At 51.5% G+C, this 16557-nt stretch overlaps 1 protein-coding gene across 4 annotated transcripts in view; it reads left to right on the top strand.

Moving 5' to 3' along the window:
• KIF4A (kinesin family member 4A) overlaps positions 1–16557 on the top strand; it is an 807676-nt gene that overhangs the window by 262862 nt on the left and 528257 nt on the right. For all 4 annotated transcript variants that reach the window (XM_069612448.1, XM_069612449.1, XM_069612450.1 and 1 more), the window contains one exon: positions 5409–5467. In XM_069612448.1, coding sequence (XP_069468549.1) covers positions 5409–5467 — 59 coding nt within the window. The remainder of the gene's footprint in view (positions 1–5408; positions 5468–16557) is intronic.

Genomic DNA, 16557 nt, shown 5'->3' with positions numbered 1-16557 from the left:
CCTCCATTGCCATTGCTGATCCGGCTCATCAACCAGCTCAAGAGGTCACGGTGCAGGATGATCCTCGTCGCATCTGCGTGGCCGAGGCAGATATGGTTTCTAGACTTGTCAGCGTCCCCGTCAATCAAGCTGCCAGTGGACGCGGATCTTCTCTCCAGGGAAGGAGGCGCCATCCTCCATCACGACCCGAAGTCGCTGAACTTGCAGGCCTGGCTCCTGCAGCGTTAGAGTTTGGAGGATACGACATACCGGCCGACTGCAGAGAGGTTCTTGCAAAGGCCAGGGCGTCCTCAACTCTTAAATGCTATGGACACAAATGGAAGAGGTTCTCTGCCTGGTGCCACGCACAGAAGATTAACCCTCTACGGATTACGGCTCCCCAAGTACTGCCGTACCTTCTGACGCTGGCCAAGGCTGGACTGGCGCACGCGTCCATCAAGATTCATCTTGCTGCGATCTCCCGATACACCAGAACCACGGGGCGGACGTCTTTGTGGTCTCATCGTCTGGTGAAAGAGTTCATGAAGGGACTGTTCAGATCGTTCCCGCCGGTGAAGGCTCCGGCCCTGGCGTGGGAGCTGAACATGGTGCTGACCAAGCTCATGGGACCTCCGTTCGAGCCTCTGCGCTCGGCTCCGTTGAAGTTCTTGTCGTGGAAAACAGCGTTTCTTGTGGCCATCACCTCCGCACGAAGAGTGGGAGAGATCCAGGCCCTTTCCTGCAAGCCCCCGTACTTGACTTTTCACGACACGAGGGTAGTGCTCAGGACGCACCCCTCCTTCATGCCCAAGGTGCCGTCCGACTTCCACCTCAACAAACCCTTGGTGTTGCCTGTTTTCTTCCTGTCGCCTTCGTCGCCGGCCGAAAGGACTTTGCACTCGCTGGATGTGGCTAGAGCGCTGAAGTTTTACGTGGACCGCACAGTGTTTTCGGAAGACGTCACAACTTTTTGTGAACTTTGAACCTGTCAATCAGGGGAAGGCTCTCTGAAAGGCCTCCATTTCCAGATGGCTCTCCGGCTGTATCTTGTGCTGTCATCGGTTGGCAAACCGACCGCTGCCTGGCCGTCTGAGAGCCCATTCCACCAGAGCGATCGCAGCTACCACGGCGTTCCTATCTGGTGTGCCTTGCTGGACATCTGCAGGGCTGCTACGTGGAGGTCGATGCACACCTTCACGAAATTCTACTGCGTCAATCGGGATTCCAGGGAGGAGTCCAGGGTCGGCCAAGCAGTGCTGTGCAATCTGTTCGCGTAAGGTGAGCCTGGTGAGGAGGTAAGAATTGCTTAATGTTGAGTTTTATGTAATGCTTAATGTTGAGCCTTTGCCACCTCCCGTGGTTGTGCATGTGTGTACTGCTATGTATTCTTAATTCATGAGCATGTGAATCCATGCCAGACCCCATACTGGAGAAGGAACAAGTTACTTACCTGTAACTGTTGTTCTCCAGCATGGGTCTGGCATGGATTCACATGCGAACCCTCCCGCCTACCACTCTGCGGCTCTTCACTTGGTCATACTGCCACTTCACGTGCTACCAAATCTGAAGATGGCTGCCAGAGGCGGGGCTTAGGTAGAGGGCAGTCATTGGCTGTGGTCAGTATGACGCAGAGATTAGTGATTGGTTACTACTACGAAAGACAGATCAGAAACGAAACTGATACTGATTTTTTCTTTACCGAGGATTCCCAGCCTGACGACGGGGAATATTCATGAGCATGTGAATCCATGCCAGACCCATGCTGGAGAACAGTTACAAGTAAGTAACTTGTTCCATCTGGCTGGTTTGTCCAGGCTTTACCCGCCCATCTGGAAACCACACCCCGTCTGGGACCTCAATGGTGTTGGGCGCCCAGGCACACACACGCCATTGGCTCCAATGGCGTCTGCGCACATCAGGCTGGTCACCATTAAGACAGCTCTGCTACTAGGACTTCCGCTCGCAGTCGGCGAGATCCAGGCTCAGGTGGCATCAGAACCCTATGCCACTTTCCACAGGGATACAGTGGTTATGTGGACTCACCTGGCGTTCTTACGTAAGGTACCCTCTGCTTTTCATCTGAACGAGGAAATGGTCTTACCTACATTCTTCGGTCACCCCAAGGACGAGGGTCAGTCTTGCACTGTCTGGATGCCAGATGCACTCTGAAATTCTATTTGGACAGGGTCAAGGGCTTCTGTAAGTCGGACGCACTTTTTTCCACCTTTTTGGTGGGGGAGGGGCTCCAGATCAGGCATCCAAGGCTTCTATTGCACGGTGGATGGTTGCGGCCATCAAAAAGGCCTATGCTGAAGCTGCTGCCAGCCAACATGCACGGTCACGCGGTTAGATCCAAGGCCACAGCATTCCAGTGGCAGGTTCTGTGGCAAGTCATAAGCAGGATAGCCACCTGGGCCACCCTTTTGGCTTTTTGTAAGCAATACTGTTTGGAAGCCGGCTCTAAGTCAGACGTGTCCTTCGGACAGGCGGTTCTAAGGAACTTGCTTGCTTAAGGCGGGTATCCTCTCCACCCCGGGGCTACATTCAGTTGTAATCGCCCATGTAGTATTGAGGAAAGGGGATGGGACTTAAGAGTAATTACAAGTTACTCACCGTAGTGACTAACGTATGTACTTTTAGTCCTTAGTGCCCTTTCCTCCATATGTCCCAGCCCCTCCACCCTCTAATAACTGGTGTCATTGGGCAATGTTATATATTGTCGAAGCGTCAATGGGGACTGAGGAGTGATGCTGGTGGGCATAGTCAGGGTAGCGCATGCTCCCAGGGCTGCACCCCCACGTGCCTGTACATTTAAAGAGAAGGTTTTTCTGGTGTAAAAGGTTCTGTCTCCCATCCCTAGGAAGGGACGCCGATGCAGCATGGAGGAAAGGGGACTAATTATGTTAGTCACTATTGTGAGTAACTATTAATTTTCCACACCATTTACATTTTATATAGTGTTACAGCACACCCCTCCTTACGTGGAGTGCTGTGTAGATGCACTGTATCCCCTTTTGAATGGATTGTCCTCCCACATATTCCCCATCTTTAGAAATCTTTCCTTCCACCTTTAACTGCTTCGGAACAAAATCTTGGCACAAGGCCCATGATCCTTCAGCATTGATTCTGCTAGCTAGAACTAATGCAGGTTGGAATCGCAAACATCTGAAGACCCAAAGGTGGTAGATCCATGCCCCATCGTTCCTGGAGTTCTTCCTGCAAGCCCTCGATTTTAATACGGTAATGATTTGGGAGCTGCTGAGTATGTGAGAAATAAGGGAAACTCTGATTGCTCCCTCAATTCTGGCAGAATAGCAGGCTGACTTACCTGCTGGAATAGTTTGCAACTGAAAACTCTTGCAGTCAATTAATTCTGAGACCCACTCCTGCCATACTGGTTGGACTGTAGTCTATTATATGTGCTCTGGATTGCATGTTGGTTGCTGGACGTCATCCCGCGTCTTCTTGCTGCTATTGACTGTCTCTTCTGTCTTAGTACTGTTTGTTTTCTGCTTCTTTCTGCGGTTTACCGCCAAGGCTTCTTGCTTTGGTGTTGGAGGCTTCTGTGGCCTGTGAGGGTGGTAAGACCCCAATTCATCTGGTGCCTCCTTGAGCAAATTAGTCAACACCCTTGGACTGTTTAGCTGGTGTGCTACCCTCTTGACTGTCCAGCTGAGGGGACATGCTTGTTTGACTTCCTCCATCGTTGCTTTCACCACTCGATGGTGGGTCCCATTTCTGCAGAGGCTAATTCTTTTGAACTGCTTGCGTTGGCTGAACTTCTCAATCCCTTGGGGACTGGATCCGTGCGCTTGCCCTGGTAAGTGTTACTTACTGGGCGGTTCTTCCATCTTGGATCAGTGTTTTTCAATAAGAATTTACCTCTGTCCTGGCTTTTGTGCAATGGATGGGTTAAGGGGGTTGTGGAGGGAGTTATTCCTCAATTTGCCCTCAGGGTTCCTGGTGGTACTTGGGTGGAGTTCTCTGCTCATATCTTCACTATTTTCCCATTGATATCCTGCTGGGCTGCATCTTGTTGCCAGATCAGTCTCCTGGCCTTGGATCTCTTTAGGTCGACTTTTGGGTGGTGGTTGCCTTCTCTGCACATGTGGCAAAAGCTGGACATACCCGACCTGCTCTACATCAAAACTGACTTGACTGCCCTGTATTCCATGGGATCTGTAAACACTTGCTTCAAACTCCCCTGGGAATTATTCAAACTAGTACCTATCTGGGCAGTGACCTTTTTGGTCTGGGTTTCTTCTAGGTCCACGGAGTTAAGGCCCAAATACTAGAATTATTGCTTATAGTTTTTTTTTTCTCTTCAGTTTTCAAAATCCTGCTACACCGTCATATACTAAAAATTGATATACTAAACTGTTACACTGTTGGTTTTTTGGTTACGGATGTTTTCTTTTTTGCCTTTTGGAGCGATGGATCCTAGTGATTGGCACGTCCTATTGGGATGTTATTCTTGCCTGGTGTGCTGCTCCTGATTGTATTTACAAGTCATGTCTTCCACTCCTGCTGCTACACTCCTTGCATTACTCCGTGTTACTATCTCTCTGCCTATTCTGTGTCTATATGGGGTCTGTGTGAGTGGTTCTAGAAGGCTAACATGGTCTTGTGTGTTGGTGTTTTTCAGTGCCTAGCCCTCTTTCCTACCAGTCTACCTCTGTATGTAGTGTGCCTTTGGATCACCCATGTTCCTATAAGCTGCGTGATTATAGTGAATATTGTCTGTGGTAGTTTGGTTACTGATTTAGACTATGAAGCCTTGTCTTCATATGGTTGTACTTGTGGGGTGAGACTGGTCTTGAACCAGGCTACTGTTATTATATGTACATTAAATACATCTTGTGTGTACTGGTGTACACATTATTACACCTGATAGTCATTTGATATTGTAATGAAGTGTATAGTTTCTATGTTCCTGTTTTAGATGCTTGCTTTGGTTATCTGTGTAAACTGATCTTCCCTAGAAGCACTGCCCTCCTAAAGAGAAGCACGACCTGCTGTGCTTACCACATTTAGATGTTTCGGCTCCTTTTGGTGGGGGCTGCTTGGTTCTCTGCCATACGATTCGATGCTTGTGTAACCCTCAGAGTCCTTCATAATTTCCTGAAGTTGCAACTTGAGCTACTAAGCAAGAACCTGTTAAAGGTAGTAATTTTTTCCTTTTCCGCATGTGATCATGATCTGCATTCACCTTCTGCTGACTGGGTTTCGGTTGTGCAACAGACATGAGATGGAGCCATACTGATATTCTACACCATGGCACATAGGGCTATGCTGAGACTAAGAACAGAATGATGTGGGGAGATAAAAACAAGCTTAGTGTAGCTGCCACCCCTCTTACCTGTCCATTCATTGAATGAGCATTTGCAGAGTGACCATTTAAATGGACACTGTTTCATTTTTTCTTTCAGACTGAGCAGGAGAATGATAAACTGAATGGCAAGATCGAGGAGCTCAGTCAGCATGCTGCGTAAGTTTTAACCATCAATCAAATGCTGGCAATGTGTAACCATGAGTATCGATTTGGCTTTGTTGGACCTGTCCCCAACATTCAAACTGATGTGACTGGATAAGTGGGGTTGCCACAACACTGCCATCCACATACGCCTTCACAGAACTTTCTGACCCAAGACGTACATGACCTACATTGTCAATACATCCTCTCATTCGCAACCTTCATCGATCATGCCCTACGGTCCACTAGCACTTTCCTGGCAAAACAATTGCAGTCTCCAGGATATGTAGGAATGTTCTAGTAAATGCTTAGTCTTCCCAACTAATCACTCATGTGGATTGTGCTCAGGAATCCAACTGTTAGGTCAAAATTCCATTGTTGGGGGTTCCTGAGCCAAATTATATGGGACCACTAAACCTTTTGTGCTGGAACTTGCTGTTGCTGATTTTCCTGGATATTTCGGTCTCTTTTTCTGAAAGGGGGAATTTTGAATGGATTGTGTCCTCCCACGTATTGAACATCTTTGCTATATCCGATCAAGCGCTCGCTGCTTTGGGAATATCACAACGTACACATTACTTCAGTTCATTTTACCACATGCACGTTACTCTTCGGTTCACTTTTACTGCGTAAAAGCATTTCTTTCAAAATGTCTACGCCTAAAACTGGCTTCAAATGGTGTGCAGATTGTGGGTCGAAGATGTTTATTACTGACCAACGCCTTATTTGCCTTTGATGCCTTGCAATCGAAAACAAAGTTGATGACTGCAGTTCCTGTCAGTCCATGACTGGAAAGGCCTTGAAGGAGAGTAAACAAAACCTCATTCTGTTATGTTACATTTTATTTGTAGTGTGCATGGTCGCCAATTAGGGCATCATGGTGCTGTCTGAGGTAAGAAAGGGAGAAAGGAGTCGCTTTAAAAAAGGTATGTTTTCAATAACCAGCTAAATATAAGATGCTCTTTAGTAGCTTGCCTGATTGACAAATGGAATTTCAAAGCGGGGCAGCCACCACTGAGGAGCAGTTGCCAAAGCGAGGTCCTGGGTAGGCCCCCTTCGCAATCGCCCTTGACCACTCCTTCCCAAAGGTAGTATTTGGATGAGATAATCGCTTGAAACACTCGTAGCGCTCTTCCAGAAGCAGTTCCCACTATTTTTCGTCTTTGGCCTCCTGCAAAAGATCTAAGAGGCAAGCTGGTTCACGCTGTTAATCTTTGGACTCCTCTCCTGACCGTAGTGAGTTTTCCAGGGAAGTCTGCTACCAAGGCGAACGGGAGGACTTCTGCTTCCAGATGAAGGCCTTTGAGAAGGCGGCTACTCCCGTACCTTCTAAGAAAGTAAAATCTTCCGACCCGATTTCAACTCGTAAAGGCCACTAAGGAGTCTACAAAGGTTGGTGCTCATGCACCCTCGAACCCGGGTAAAAAATAAAAACCTTAAAAGCACCTTTGAGAAGCTTGAGAGGCCTTGAAGTCTCGAGACAAGACCTCCACTGGTTCGAGGGTAGTAGAGTTCCTCTGTCGATTGTCATCAGTGTCGAAGCCTTCAATGAAGGTGTGGAAGGTTTTCAAGCTCCTGCCCAGCCCAGACTTGAAAGTCTGTTTTTGATTTCTGACGAGGAGGTAACTGATACGGACACATCCCTTTGGCCTGGAATTTCGCACTCCAATTGTTTCTGAGGCTTTAATTTCTGAGGAGTCCAGAATGCAGCATCTGGTGGACTCCCTAAAAGATGCCAGTAAGCTAGATATCTCCCCAGAGGTGGAATTTGTCAGCTCCAGAGCCTTCTACACATGCAGATGCTTCCTATAGGGCAGTCCTGGGCAAGGTTACGGAGTATCTGGGCCTGGGTGAGACAAGCTACATTCTACGAACAGGATAACCACAGTATAACCAGTTATTCCTGACAAGGGCCCCCCTAAAGACCATGTTCTCACTTTCCATAATGCTCTGAAGAGCAACGTTATGACAAATTGGTAAAGTTCTGAGACAAATCCTGCCGTTAATAAGGATTTCACAAAAGGTTTGATACTCTAGCAAATTTTTTCAGTCCGTAGTATGACCTTAAAATCCAGTGGCACGTGTGCATTGGCCAAATTTACATTAACATTGTGGGAAGTGGCGACTATGGCTGCTGAACACAACCCAGATGGTGAAGAAAGGGATGTATGTTTGCGCCAATGCCATCTTTCACGATATTCAATGTGCCAGTCGCTTTTGGGAGAATTATCAGAAATGCACTAATTCCCTCCACCTTAGAGACCCCCAGCAACTTTGCTTGATTTTGAGGACTTGATTTTTTTTAACCTGAAGAGACCCCCCCCCCCCCACACTCTCTCGTATTTTAATGTGATTGTGATTTTGTGCACTGTTTCGTTAGGTTGTAGAGTCTAACAAACTCCATAGGCAGCTTCTTTTTCATTGACACACTACAATAGAGTGCTGGAAGGGTTACTTAGTATCCCCTGTGTCTAAATGCTCATGTAACCTTTTTTTGAGCCTTTCCTCACAGAATGGCTGTTGGTGGTGGTGGTTTCATGTCGAACTACCATGGTTTGCATTTACCGCGGCTGTTCACAGCTCCGGTAACGTTAAATGGCACAGAGCCATCTTTTTCAAAATGGCACAGAGCCATCTTTTTTCACCATGTCTTTGTGGAAAGGTCCTTCGAGAGATGTTCTCTGCGCACCAAACCAGGTTTGGTCTTTGTTAATTTGCCTTTGGCCGGATTCGGGAGTGAAGCCTGCCTCTGGCTCCAGAGTTTCTGGGGTAGGCAGGAAGTGAGGGAGGTTCCCGAAACTCCTCGTGCTTAGTCTCCTAGGAGACCCAAATGCACTCTGTGGTGAATGGATGCCCGACTGTCCAGCAAGGACAGCCACCCTGCTGGGTGAGTGAGAGCTAGGCTGGATTGAATGGGAGGGAACTGAATAAAAGGCGAGGCTTTTGGCTTGGAAGGCAGTCGCCCACTGGACGAAGGAACCGAAGATCAACTTGAAGAGGACTCCTGCTGCAACTCCTGGACCGTTGGTTTGCCCGGTGAAGCCCTGCTGCTGTGCTGAAACTCCAAAGTCGTATCGACAGAAGCCCCTGCAAGGATGACTTCTCCCTTTTGAGTTGGTGGCACCAATGAACTCAAAGGTAAGCCACCTGGACATCCATCTCGGAGCTGGTTGAAATTCCGGAGTTGCTGCTGGAAACCATATAGCCAGGGAGAGGAACACCAGATTGTGCGTTGCTTTTAAGATGGCCTAGTGCTCCAGGAAGCAGGACTGACCGAGCCTGAGCCCCCTCAAAAGTGTGGGACCCCAGAAGCAAGGAAAGTCCATCTTGACAGCTAGGAACCGCAGTGTTGCTCTTTGTGGTAGACTTCAGGAGCTGAAACACTGAACAGCCACTGAATTGAAGATTGCCGGTTGCGAGCGGTAACCGTCCCATTGCAGTGCAGGAGTCCCCAGAAGTCGTCCCTCTTGTCCCCACGACTGAGGCCCAGGAACAGTGAGATCTGCAGAGCTGCACAGGAACAGAAGTCATCTGCACATTTCTTCATTCTAAAGGTACTGTAAAGTCTGAGGGAACTTGCCTCTTACTGTAGAGTTGCTTGCATCTTGCTTCTGGCCCTACATTTGATTCTTCTTTTCTTCAAAGACTTCTAAAACACTGTGCAAAGACTTTCTACTTAACTATGAAGTGCTTCAGCTCATACAGACTTTAACCTACTGACTTTGGCTTCGCCTCTTCCACTGAATCTTATTGGGGGAGCTGAAAATATTTGCCTGATTAAGAATATTTGTTGTCTCTTGTATGTTCTAAATAACCTTTTCCTTTGACTTATTACTGATTCTAAATGCAACCGTGATATATTAATGTCCCCAGGACACCTAGCAATTGAAGTCACCTGAGGGGGTAGGTAGTGTCTGTGGGCCACCCCAAAAGGGTATCTACTGATTTAGATATAAAGAGTGGGTATTTCATGAAGTGTATTTCAGTGTTACTGTTGTATTACTCCCTTCTGAAGGCTTATTCTGACTGATAAATACATTAATAATTGTTTATTCAGGAAACCTTTAGTGTAAGAGTTTATTTGAATACTTGTGACTGTAAATCAGTAACTCCACTACAGCTCCCATTGACCCCTCTAGAGATGAGCCTGGCTGCTCAACACGCTACCAAAACTGTGTAGTACAAACTTATACCAAAGGTTGGATTTCCTGTACCTGTAGTTTGTAGTTTTCCCAGAGGGTACTGCATACAAACCTTTCCAGTTCGGATTAGACTTGGCTGACCGTGTTAGCCAATCTGTGGCAGCCACTACTGTCTTGCAAAGATTTGCCTGGTTGCGTAAATCTGGCTTTGCACCGATGTCCAAGCAAGGCTTCTGAAGAGGCCTTTCGACGGCTCCAAGGCGGATGAAAGCTTGGAAAAGCGTCCGTCCTTGAGTGCCTAGTGATTTTGACACTGCAGCAATCGACAGCTGCAACGTACCCACAGGGCTTCTTGCAGAAGGGGTGAACCTTCTGTGCATTAGTGGTTGATTTGACGGCCTGCGATTAATAACTAAAGTTATTAAAGTAGATACACGGCCATAAATTAGCCTGCCTCAGTAACAAGAATTGACTAGGTCAGTGAGAACAGGATACCATGACACCCAGCACTCCACATAAGGGGGTGGGCTGGTCCCGTATATAAAATAAAAAGGTGCTCTAAACCCCACTTTACCCTTGTAGTTCATCCAAGGTACATAATAAAGGGCAGCCCAAGGGGTAACCCAGCAACACTGCCCATAAGGTGCTGTTCTGCCATAGGAAAATGCATACAGCCCAAAAGTTATAAGGAACTCTAAATCCAAACCTACACTATGGAGATGCATTAAACGATCACCCATCAAGAGTACGACTCGGTAGTAGGGGGAAAAATGCAATGGCCCCTGTATTTTTTTACCAAAATGGCCCCTGTATTTCGCCATTTTTAGTGTTCCTTGTCCTTTCTTGCTCCATCTGACATCCAGGGTGGGAAATTCCTTTGTGTGATTTCTATCTTCGCGCAAGTCCTGTGCACTCTGCCCAGGCTGTCTGAAGGCAGGAAGTGAGGGAGGAGTCAAACTCTGCAGCCCTTACTGAGTGCAAGATACCAGTTCAAACTGGGAGACTGGCTGTCCTGAAAGGATTGCCAAACCCGCAAATTTGAATGTTGCAAGGCTGTTTGATTGGGTTCCTGCAGAAGTCTGAACCTGGAAGCTGAAGTTAGTTGACCACTGGAACCAAAACCGAAGAGCAAGATGAATTTGCAGCCGGGACAATTTCCAGCGACCAGAGCTTGCTGTGTAACCAGAGCCTGCTGTAGCCCTTCCTTCCAATCGATCTTGCAACCCCGAAAACCACGCTGAACCAGAGCCCGGTGAGACCTTCATTTAGAGCCATCCCACGCCCTGCTTCGACCTTCTGGATCCTTTCTCCAAAAGTCCTTCCAGTGTCCTGCCTTCTTGATGAAGGAATTCAACCACTGGGTTTTTGGCTGCAGATCTTGAAGTCCTCTTGTTGCATAATCTGTTCTGAGGTACTGTGCTGGCTTGATATTTACCTTAAGTCTCTTGTGAGTTCTGTGTAGTTTTGGGGTGTTTTCTGTGATTGGGAGTCCTCTCGTCTAGTGCACCCAGGCCCCTGCTGGCACCCTCCTAGGGTGTCTTCACGATTGCCCCTGGACCCTCAACTAACTCTAAAGTACTTACTTGTTCTAACAGTTTTCCTTAGGAACTCTAACATTTGTTACTTAAGAACTTCTTGACCTGCCTGTTGGACACTGGACCCTAGTGACACCCCTTCTGCCACTGAGAATGCTCATGCTCCAAGAATAAGGGAAATACTTTTAAGGGATTGATGTTTTGCCTACAAAAGAGATTAAGTGTTTAAAAGTTACTTACCTGCAAAAGAAGTTGGTTGCTAACTGTAAAAGAGTGAACAGTTATTCTCCAGCATGGGGTCTGGCATGGATTCACATGCTCATGAATATTCCCCGTCGTCAGGCTGGGAATCCTCGGTAAAGAAAAAAACCAGTATCAGTTTCGTTTCTGATCTGACTTTCGTAGTAATAACCAATCACTGGTCTCTGCGTCATACTGACCACAGCCAATGACTGCCCTCTACCTAAGCACCGCCTCTGGCAGCCATCTTCAGATTTTTACCGCACGTTCATGTGTTGGGATCCTCGTGCTATTGCTCTCGAGCGTTAGTGCTATTTTTTCACGTTTTTTTCTCAAAAACTTCGTTTTTTTCGGTCAAAAGAGCCTCAAGCTCCACCGACTCACTATCCGATCAACGGGGACCCGTGTCGGATTCGTCTGCGCCCCTCAAGGGTGAAGATCTCGTCGAGCTACGCTTTTGGAGGACTCCAGAAGTTTCTCAGGGCCGTTCATGGCCCAGGAGAAGGGAAGCTCGACGCCCGGAAAGCTGTTCAGGGTCTGCCCTGGATGCCAGCTGCAGAACGTCTTCAAGGAGGACGAACACTCCTTTTGTCTCTACTGCCTACATGAGGACAAGACGCACGTGGAGAAGGACTGTGCGTTTTGCGGCAACATGTCGGAGCGGACCATGAAGGACCGCCATCAACGTCTCGCCAACTGGCTAGAAGGGAAGAGCCCGTCCGGCGAGAAGAAGAAGAAATCTGAGCGGTCTTCTAAGTCCTGTGAGGACGCCCCGGCGACGGGGGTCCAACATAAGGCCAAGCACCGCGAGTCCGCTGGCACCGGGAGCGCCGAACGGTCAGGCTCTACGGGCGCCAGGCAGCACCCTCCCCGGCACCATCAACTACGAGCCAACGCTCTGGGTCGGGTAAGAGGAAGGCCGAGCACCCGGCGAAGCTCCTGGAGAGGCCCCGGTCGAGCTCGAAGGCCCCATCGGAGGGGGAGCGAGGCGGTGTCCCCCCCCCCTCAAGGATAAGGCGGTGAGCGCACCTAAGGTGGGGAAGGCCTTAATCCATCCGGCCAAGCCCTCTATCGAAACTGTCGCGGCGGCCCTGGCTCAGCCTGTGCAGGCTACACCAGTGGTGGCGACCTCGGGGCTCAGAGTCTCCCTGCCACCTCGGAGGGAGTCATCTTTTGTGCCCATCGATAGGACCCCCGTGAAATCTCCCGTGGGGAAGAAAAAGGAGGGGCAGGGCGTCGTCGTAGATTCGGCCTCAACCTCGGAGGAGGAGCTGGTCGAAGTCTTAAGCCACGGCCTCGGCGTGGAAGAAGACCGACCCGTCGGGATGGATCCCGACGCAGGTGACGACGACATCGTCGAGGGTACCGACGGGGTCCCTGATCGCCCGTCGGATTCCCCTCTGCCAGCGCCGCGAGACAACTCGGCGGCCATTTTGTTGGCTATACAGTCCTTATGCTCAGATAAGGACGAGACTACCGTTGCCGACGGAACCTCACCCGTCGGGGGACCCAGAACCGGGACCTTCTGGTGTTCCCCCTACCAAGAAAAGAAGGATCCACCCTCCGCCTCCTTTTCAGCCGTCGCGCCCCTTCCAGCCCTCCTCCCCGTCCACCCGAGGGGATGATACGGGGACTGACACGGCAGCGACGGGTACGGACGACGAGGTATACGACGAGGAGGTACCGTCGTCTCCTCCCACCAGGGCTTCTCCGCCCGACGAGATTGGATCGTTCCACTCCATGATCTCCAGGGCATCCGAGCTTTTTCAACTCTGCCCTGAGGAGAAGAAGGAAGGTTTCCTTTATCAGCGGCGCGAGGCCAAGAGGAAGACGGTCCTCTCAGTGCCTCTATTGGACGACATTTGGGATGAGGGCCTCGCCCTCCTCAAGAACCCTTCCACGACGCCAGCTAGAAGAGACCGGTACGAGAAGAAGTACCGGGTCCCGGACACGGCCCCCCTGTGCCTCCGGGCGCAGCCTACCCCGGACTCCGTCGTCTCCGCGGCGGCCAGGAAGAAAGCGGGGGGGGGGGGTGCGGCCTCCACATAGACTTCCCCACCGGACGGTGAGGGAAAGAAATTGGACGCTATGGGACGCAGAGTCATCTCGTCGGCAGCAACGACGATTAAAGCGGCCAACGCCTTGGCTATCGTGGCCCGCTACGACAGGGAGCTGTGGTACAAACTGGCTCCCCTGCTGGACTTCCTGCCGGACGACAAGAGGACAGAGGCCCTGGAGATTCTGCAGGAAGGTGAGGTGGCTTCGGACCACGCCATTACCGTTGCGACTGACATCGCCGACACTGGGTTCCGCCAGTTGGGCAACGGCGTTTGCCTTAGGCGGCGTGGATGGCTCAAGGCTACGGACTTCCGTCAAGACGTTCAGACCAGAGTCCTGGACATGCCCTTCGATGGGAACAACCTGTTTGGCAAAACAGTGGACGATTCCCTTCAGGCCATTCAAGCGGACACTGAGACGGCCCGGGCCCTGGGAGTTCTGCAGCAACGACGGACGCCCTTTCGGAGCAGCGGAGGCAAGGGCGCCTCCAAAGGTTCCGGCGGCGGTTTCTCCACCTACCGTCAAGCGGCCCGCTCGTCTCAGGAGGCCTACAGAGGACGAGGCAAGTCTGGCGGACTCCGCCGTCGTCGCCAAGGAGGTCAAGGCGGCAAAGCCTCGTCCAAGCAGGATTGAACCGACCGTGGGGTCGGGCCCCCACCGAAGCACCCCGGTGGGAGGCCGGCTGGCGAGCTTCGTCAGCGTGTGGGAGTCCATCTCCACCGACCGTTGGGTGCTGGACGCCTTGGCCCGGGGCCACGCGCTCGAGTTTCAAAGAAGGTGTCCACGCGTCCCTCCCGTGGCCAGGAAAGAACTTCACGTCCCTCAACTTCTCCTGGAGGTAAAGGCGATGCTCAGGAAGGGCGCCATCGAACTCGTCCCAAAGAGGCTTCGGGGCTCCGGAGTGTACTCGAGATACTTCCTCGTGAAGAAGACGGGGGGATGGCGCCCCATCCTGGACCTGCGACGTCTGAACAAGTTCATCAAGGCGCAAAAGTTCAGGATGGTCACCCTCCAGCACGTCCTGGGTCAGCTGGAGGAAGGAGACTTCCTGTCGTCGTTGGATTTGGAGGATGCCTACTTCCATATTCCCATCCTAAAGGGGCACCGAAAATTCCTCAGGTTTGTGGTCCAAGGGCGTCATTACCAGTTCAAAGCCCTCCCCTTCGGTCTACGGTCGGCACCCAGGGTGTTCACCAAGTGCCTCGCACCGGTGGCGGCGCAACTGCGCCGCGAGGGGATCCACGTCTACCCCTACCTGGACGACTGGCTCATCCGAGCCAAGACGAGGGAGCTCGCCGTGGTTCACACGGCAAGGACCGTCCAACTTCTCACGGACCTGGGATTCTCCGTGAACTACGCCAAATCCCACCTGGTACCCGCGCAAGACGCTCTGTTTCTGGGAGCGAGGCTCAACAGTGTCCCTTCTGGCCTCCCCGTCGGAGGAGAGGACCAGGACCATCCTGGGCAAGGTGCAACGGATGTTGGTGGCCGACGCGGCCAAGGTGAGGTCCATCAAGTCCCTCCTCGGAATGATGTCTTCCTGCATCTACCTCATTCCCATGTGCAGGCTCCGGATGCGCCCGTTGCAGGAGTTCCTGGACGCGCGCTGGATCCAAACGACGGGCAGCTTCGAGGAAAGGATCACACTTGACGAGAGTTTCCGACGAGCGATCCGGTGGTGGGACACCCGCGCGCATCTGACGGCGGGCATGGACTTCCAGACCCCAGCCCACCAGGAGACAGTGACCACGGATGCCTCCCTGGAAGGGTGGGGAGCGCACACCGAAAATCTACACGCAAGGGGCCTTTGGCTCCCGACGGAGAAATCCTTACATATCAACGTCCTGGAGCTCCGTGCAGTGTTTTGGGCCCTCAGGTCCTTCCTTCCGTCCCTCAAGGGCAAGGTGGTGAGGATCTTCACCGACAACACCACCACCATGTTTTACATCAGAAAACAGGGCGGAACCAGGTCCCCAGCACTGTCCAAGGAGGCGCAGGACCTGTGGCATTGGGCAGGTCGCCCAAGGGATGTTTCTGGTGCCGTTTCATCTGGCAGGGATAAAAAACACCATCGCCGACTCACTCAGCAGGGAGCTGCGCTCGTGCCACGAGTGGGAACTACGGCAGGATCTAGTGGATCGCCTCTTCCGACGGTGGGGCACACCCCAGATCGACCTGTTCGCGACGGCGACGAACTCCAAGTGCCGGAGGTTCGCCAGCAGGTTTCCCCAGGCGAGGAGCATGGGCGATGCTTTCTCGTTCCCCTGGGAGGGCCTGTTCCTCTACGCGTTCCCTCCTTTGCCACTGCTAATCCGGCTCGTCAACCAGCTCAAGAGGTCACGGTGCAGGATGATCCTCGTCGCACCTGCGTGGCCGAGGCAGATATGGTTCCCGGACCTTCTGGACTTGTCAGCGTCCCCGCCAATCAAGCTGCCGGTGGACGCGGATCTGCTCTCCAGGGAAGGAGGCGCCATCCTCCACCACGACCCGAAATCGCTGAACTTGCAGGCCTGGCTCCTGCAGCGCTAGAGTTTGGAGGATACGACATACCGGCCGACTGCAGAGAGGTTCTTGCAAAGGCCAGGGCGTCCTCGACTCTTAAATGCTACGGACACAAATGGAAGAGGTTCTCTATCTGGTGCCACGCACAGAAGATTAACCCTCTACGGATTACGGCTCCCCAAGTTCTGCCGTACCTGCTGACGCTGGCCAAAGCTGGACTGGCACACGCGTCCATCAAGATTCATCTGGCTGCGATCTCCCGATACACCAGGACCACGGGACGGACGTCCTTGTGGTCTCATCGTCTGGTGAAAGAGTTCATGAAGGGACTGTTCAGATCGTTCCCGCCGGTGAAGGCTCCGGCCCCGGCGTGGGAGCTCAACGTGGTGCTGACCAAGCTCATGGGACCTCCGTTCGAGCCTCTGCACTCGGCCCCGTTGAAGTTTCTGTCGTGGAAGACAGTGTTTCTTGTGGCCATCACCTCCGCACGACGGGTGGGAGAGATCCAGGCCCTTTCCTGCAAGGCCCCGTACTTGACTTTTCACGACACGAGGGTGGTGCTCAGGACGCACCCCTCCTTCATGCCCAAGGTACCGTCGGACTTCCATCTCAACGAACCCTTGGTGTT

Source organism: Ambystoma mexicanum, chromosome 5p, assembly GCF_040938575.1.
Source record: "Ambystoma mexicanum isolate Mex_15411 chromosome 5p, UKY_AmexF1_1, whole genome shotgun sequence".
Lineage (NCBI taxonomy): Eukaryota > Metazoa > Chordata > Amphibia > Caudata > Ambystomatidae > Ambystoma > Ambystoma mexicanum.
The sequence above is the reverse complement of the archived record's forward strand: the minus strand, read 5'-3'. Positions and strand labels throughout refer to the sequence as shown.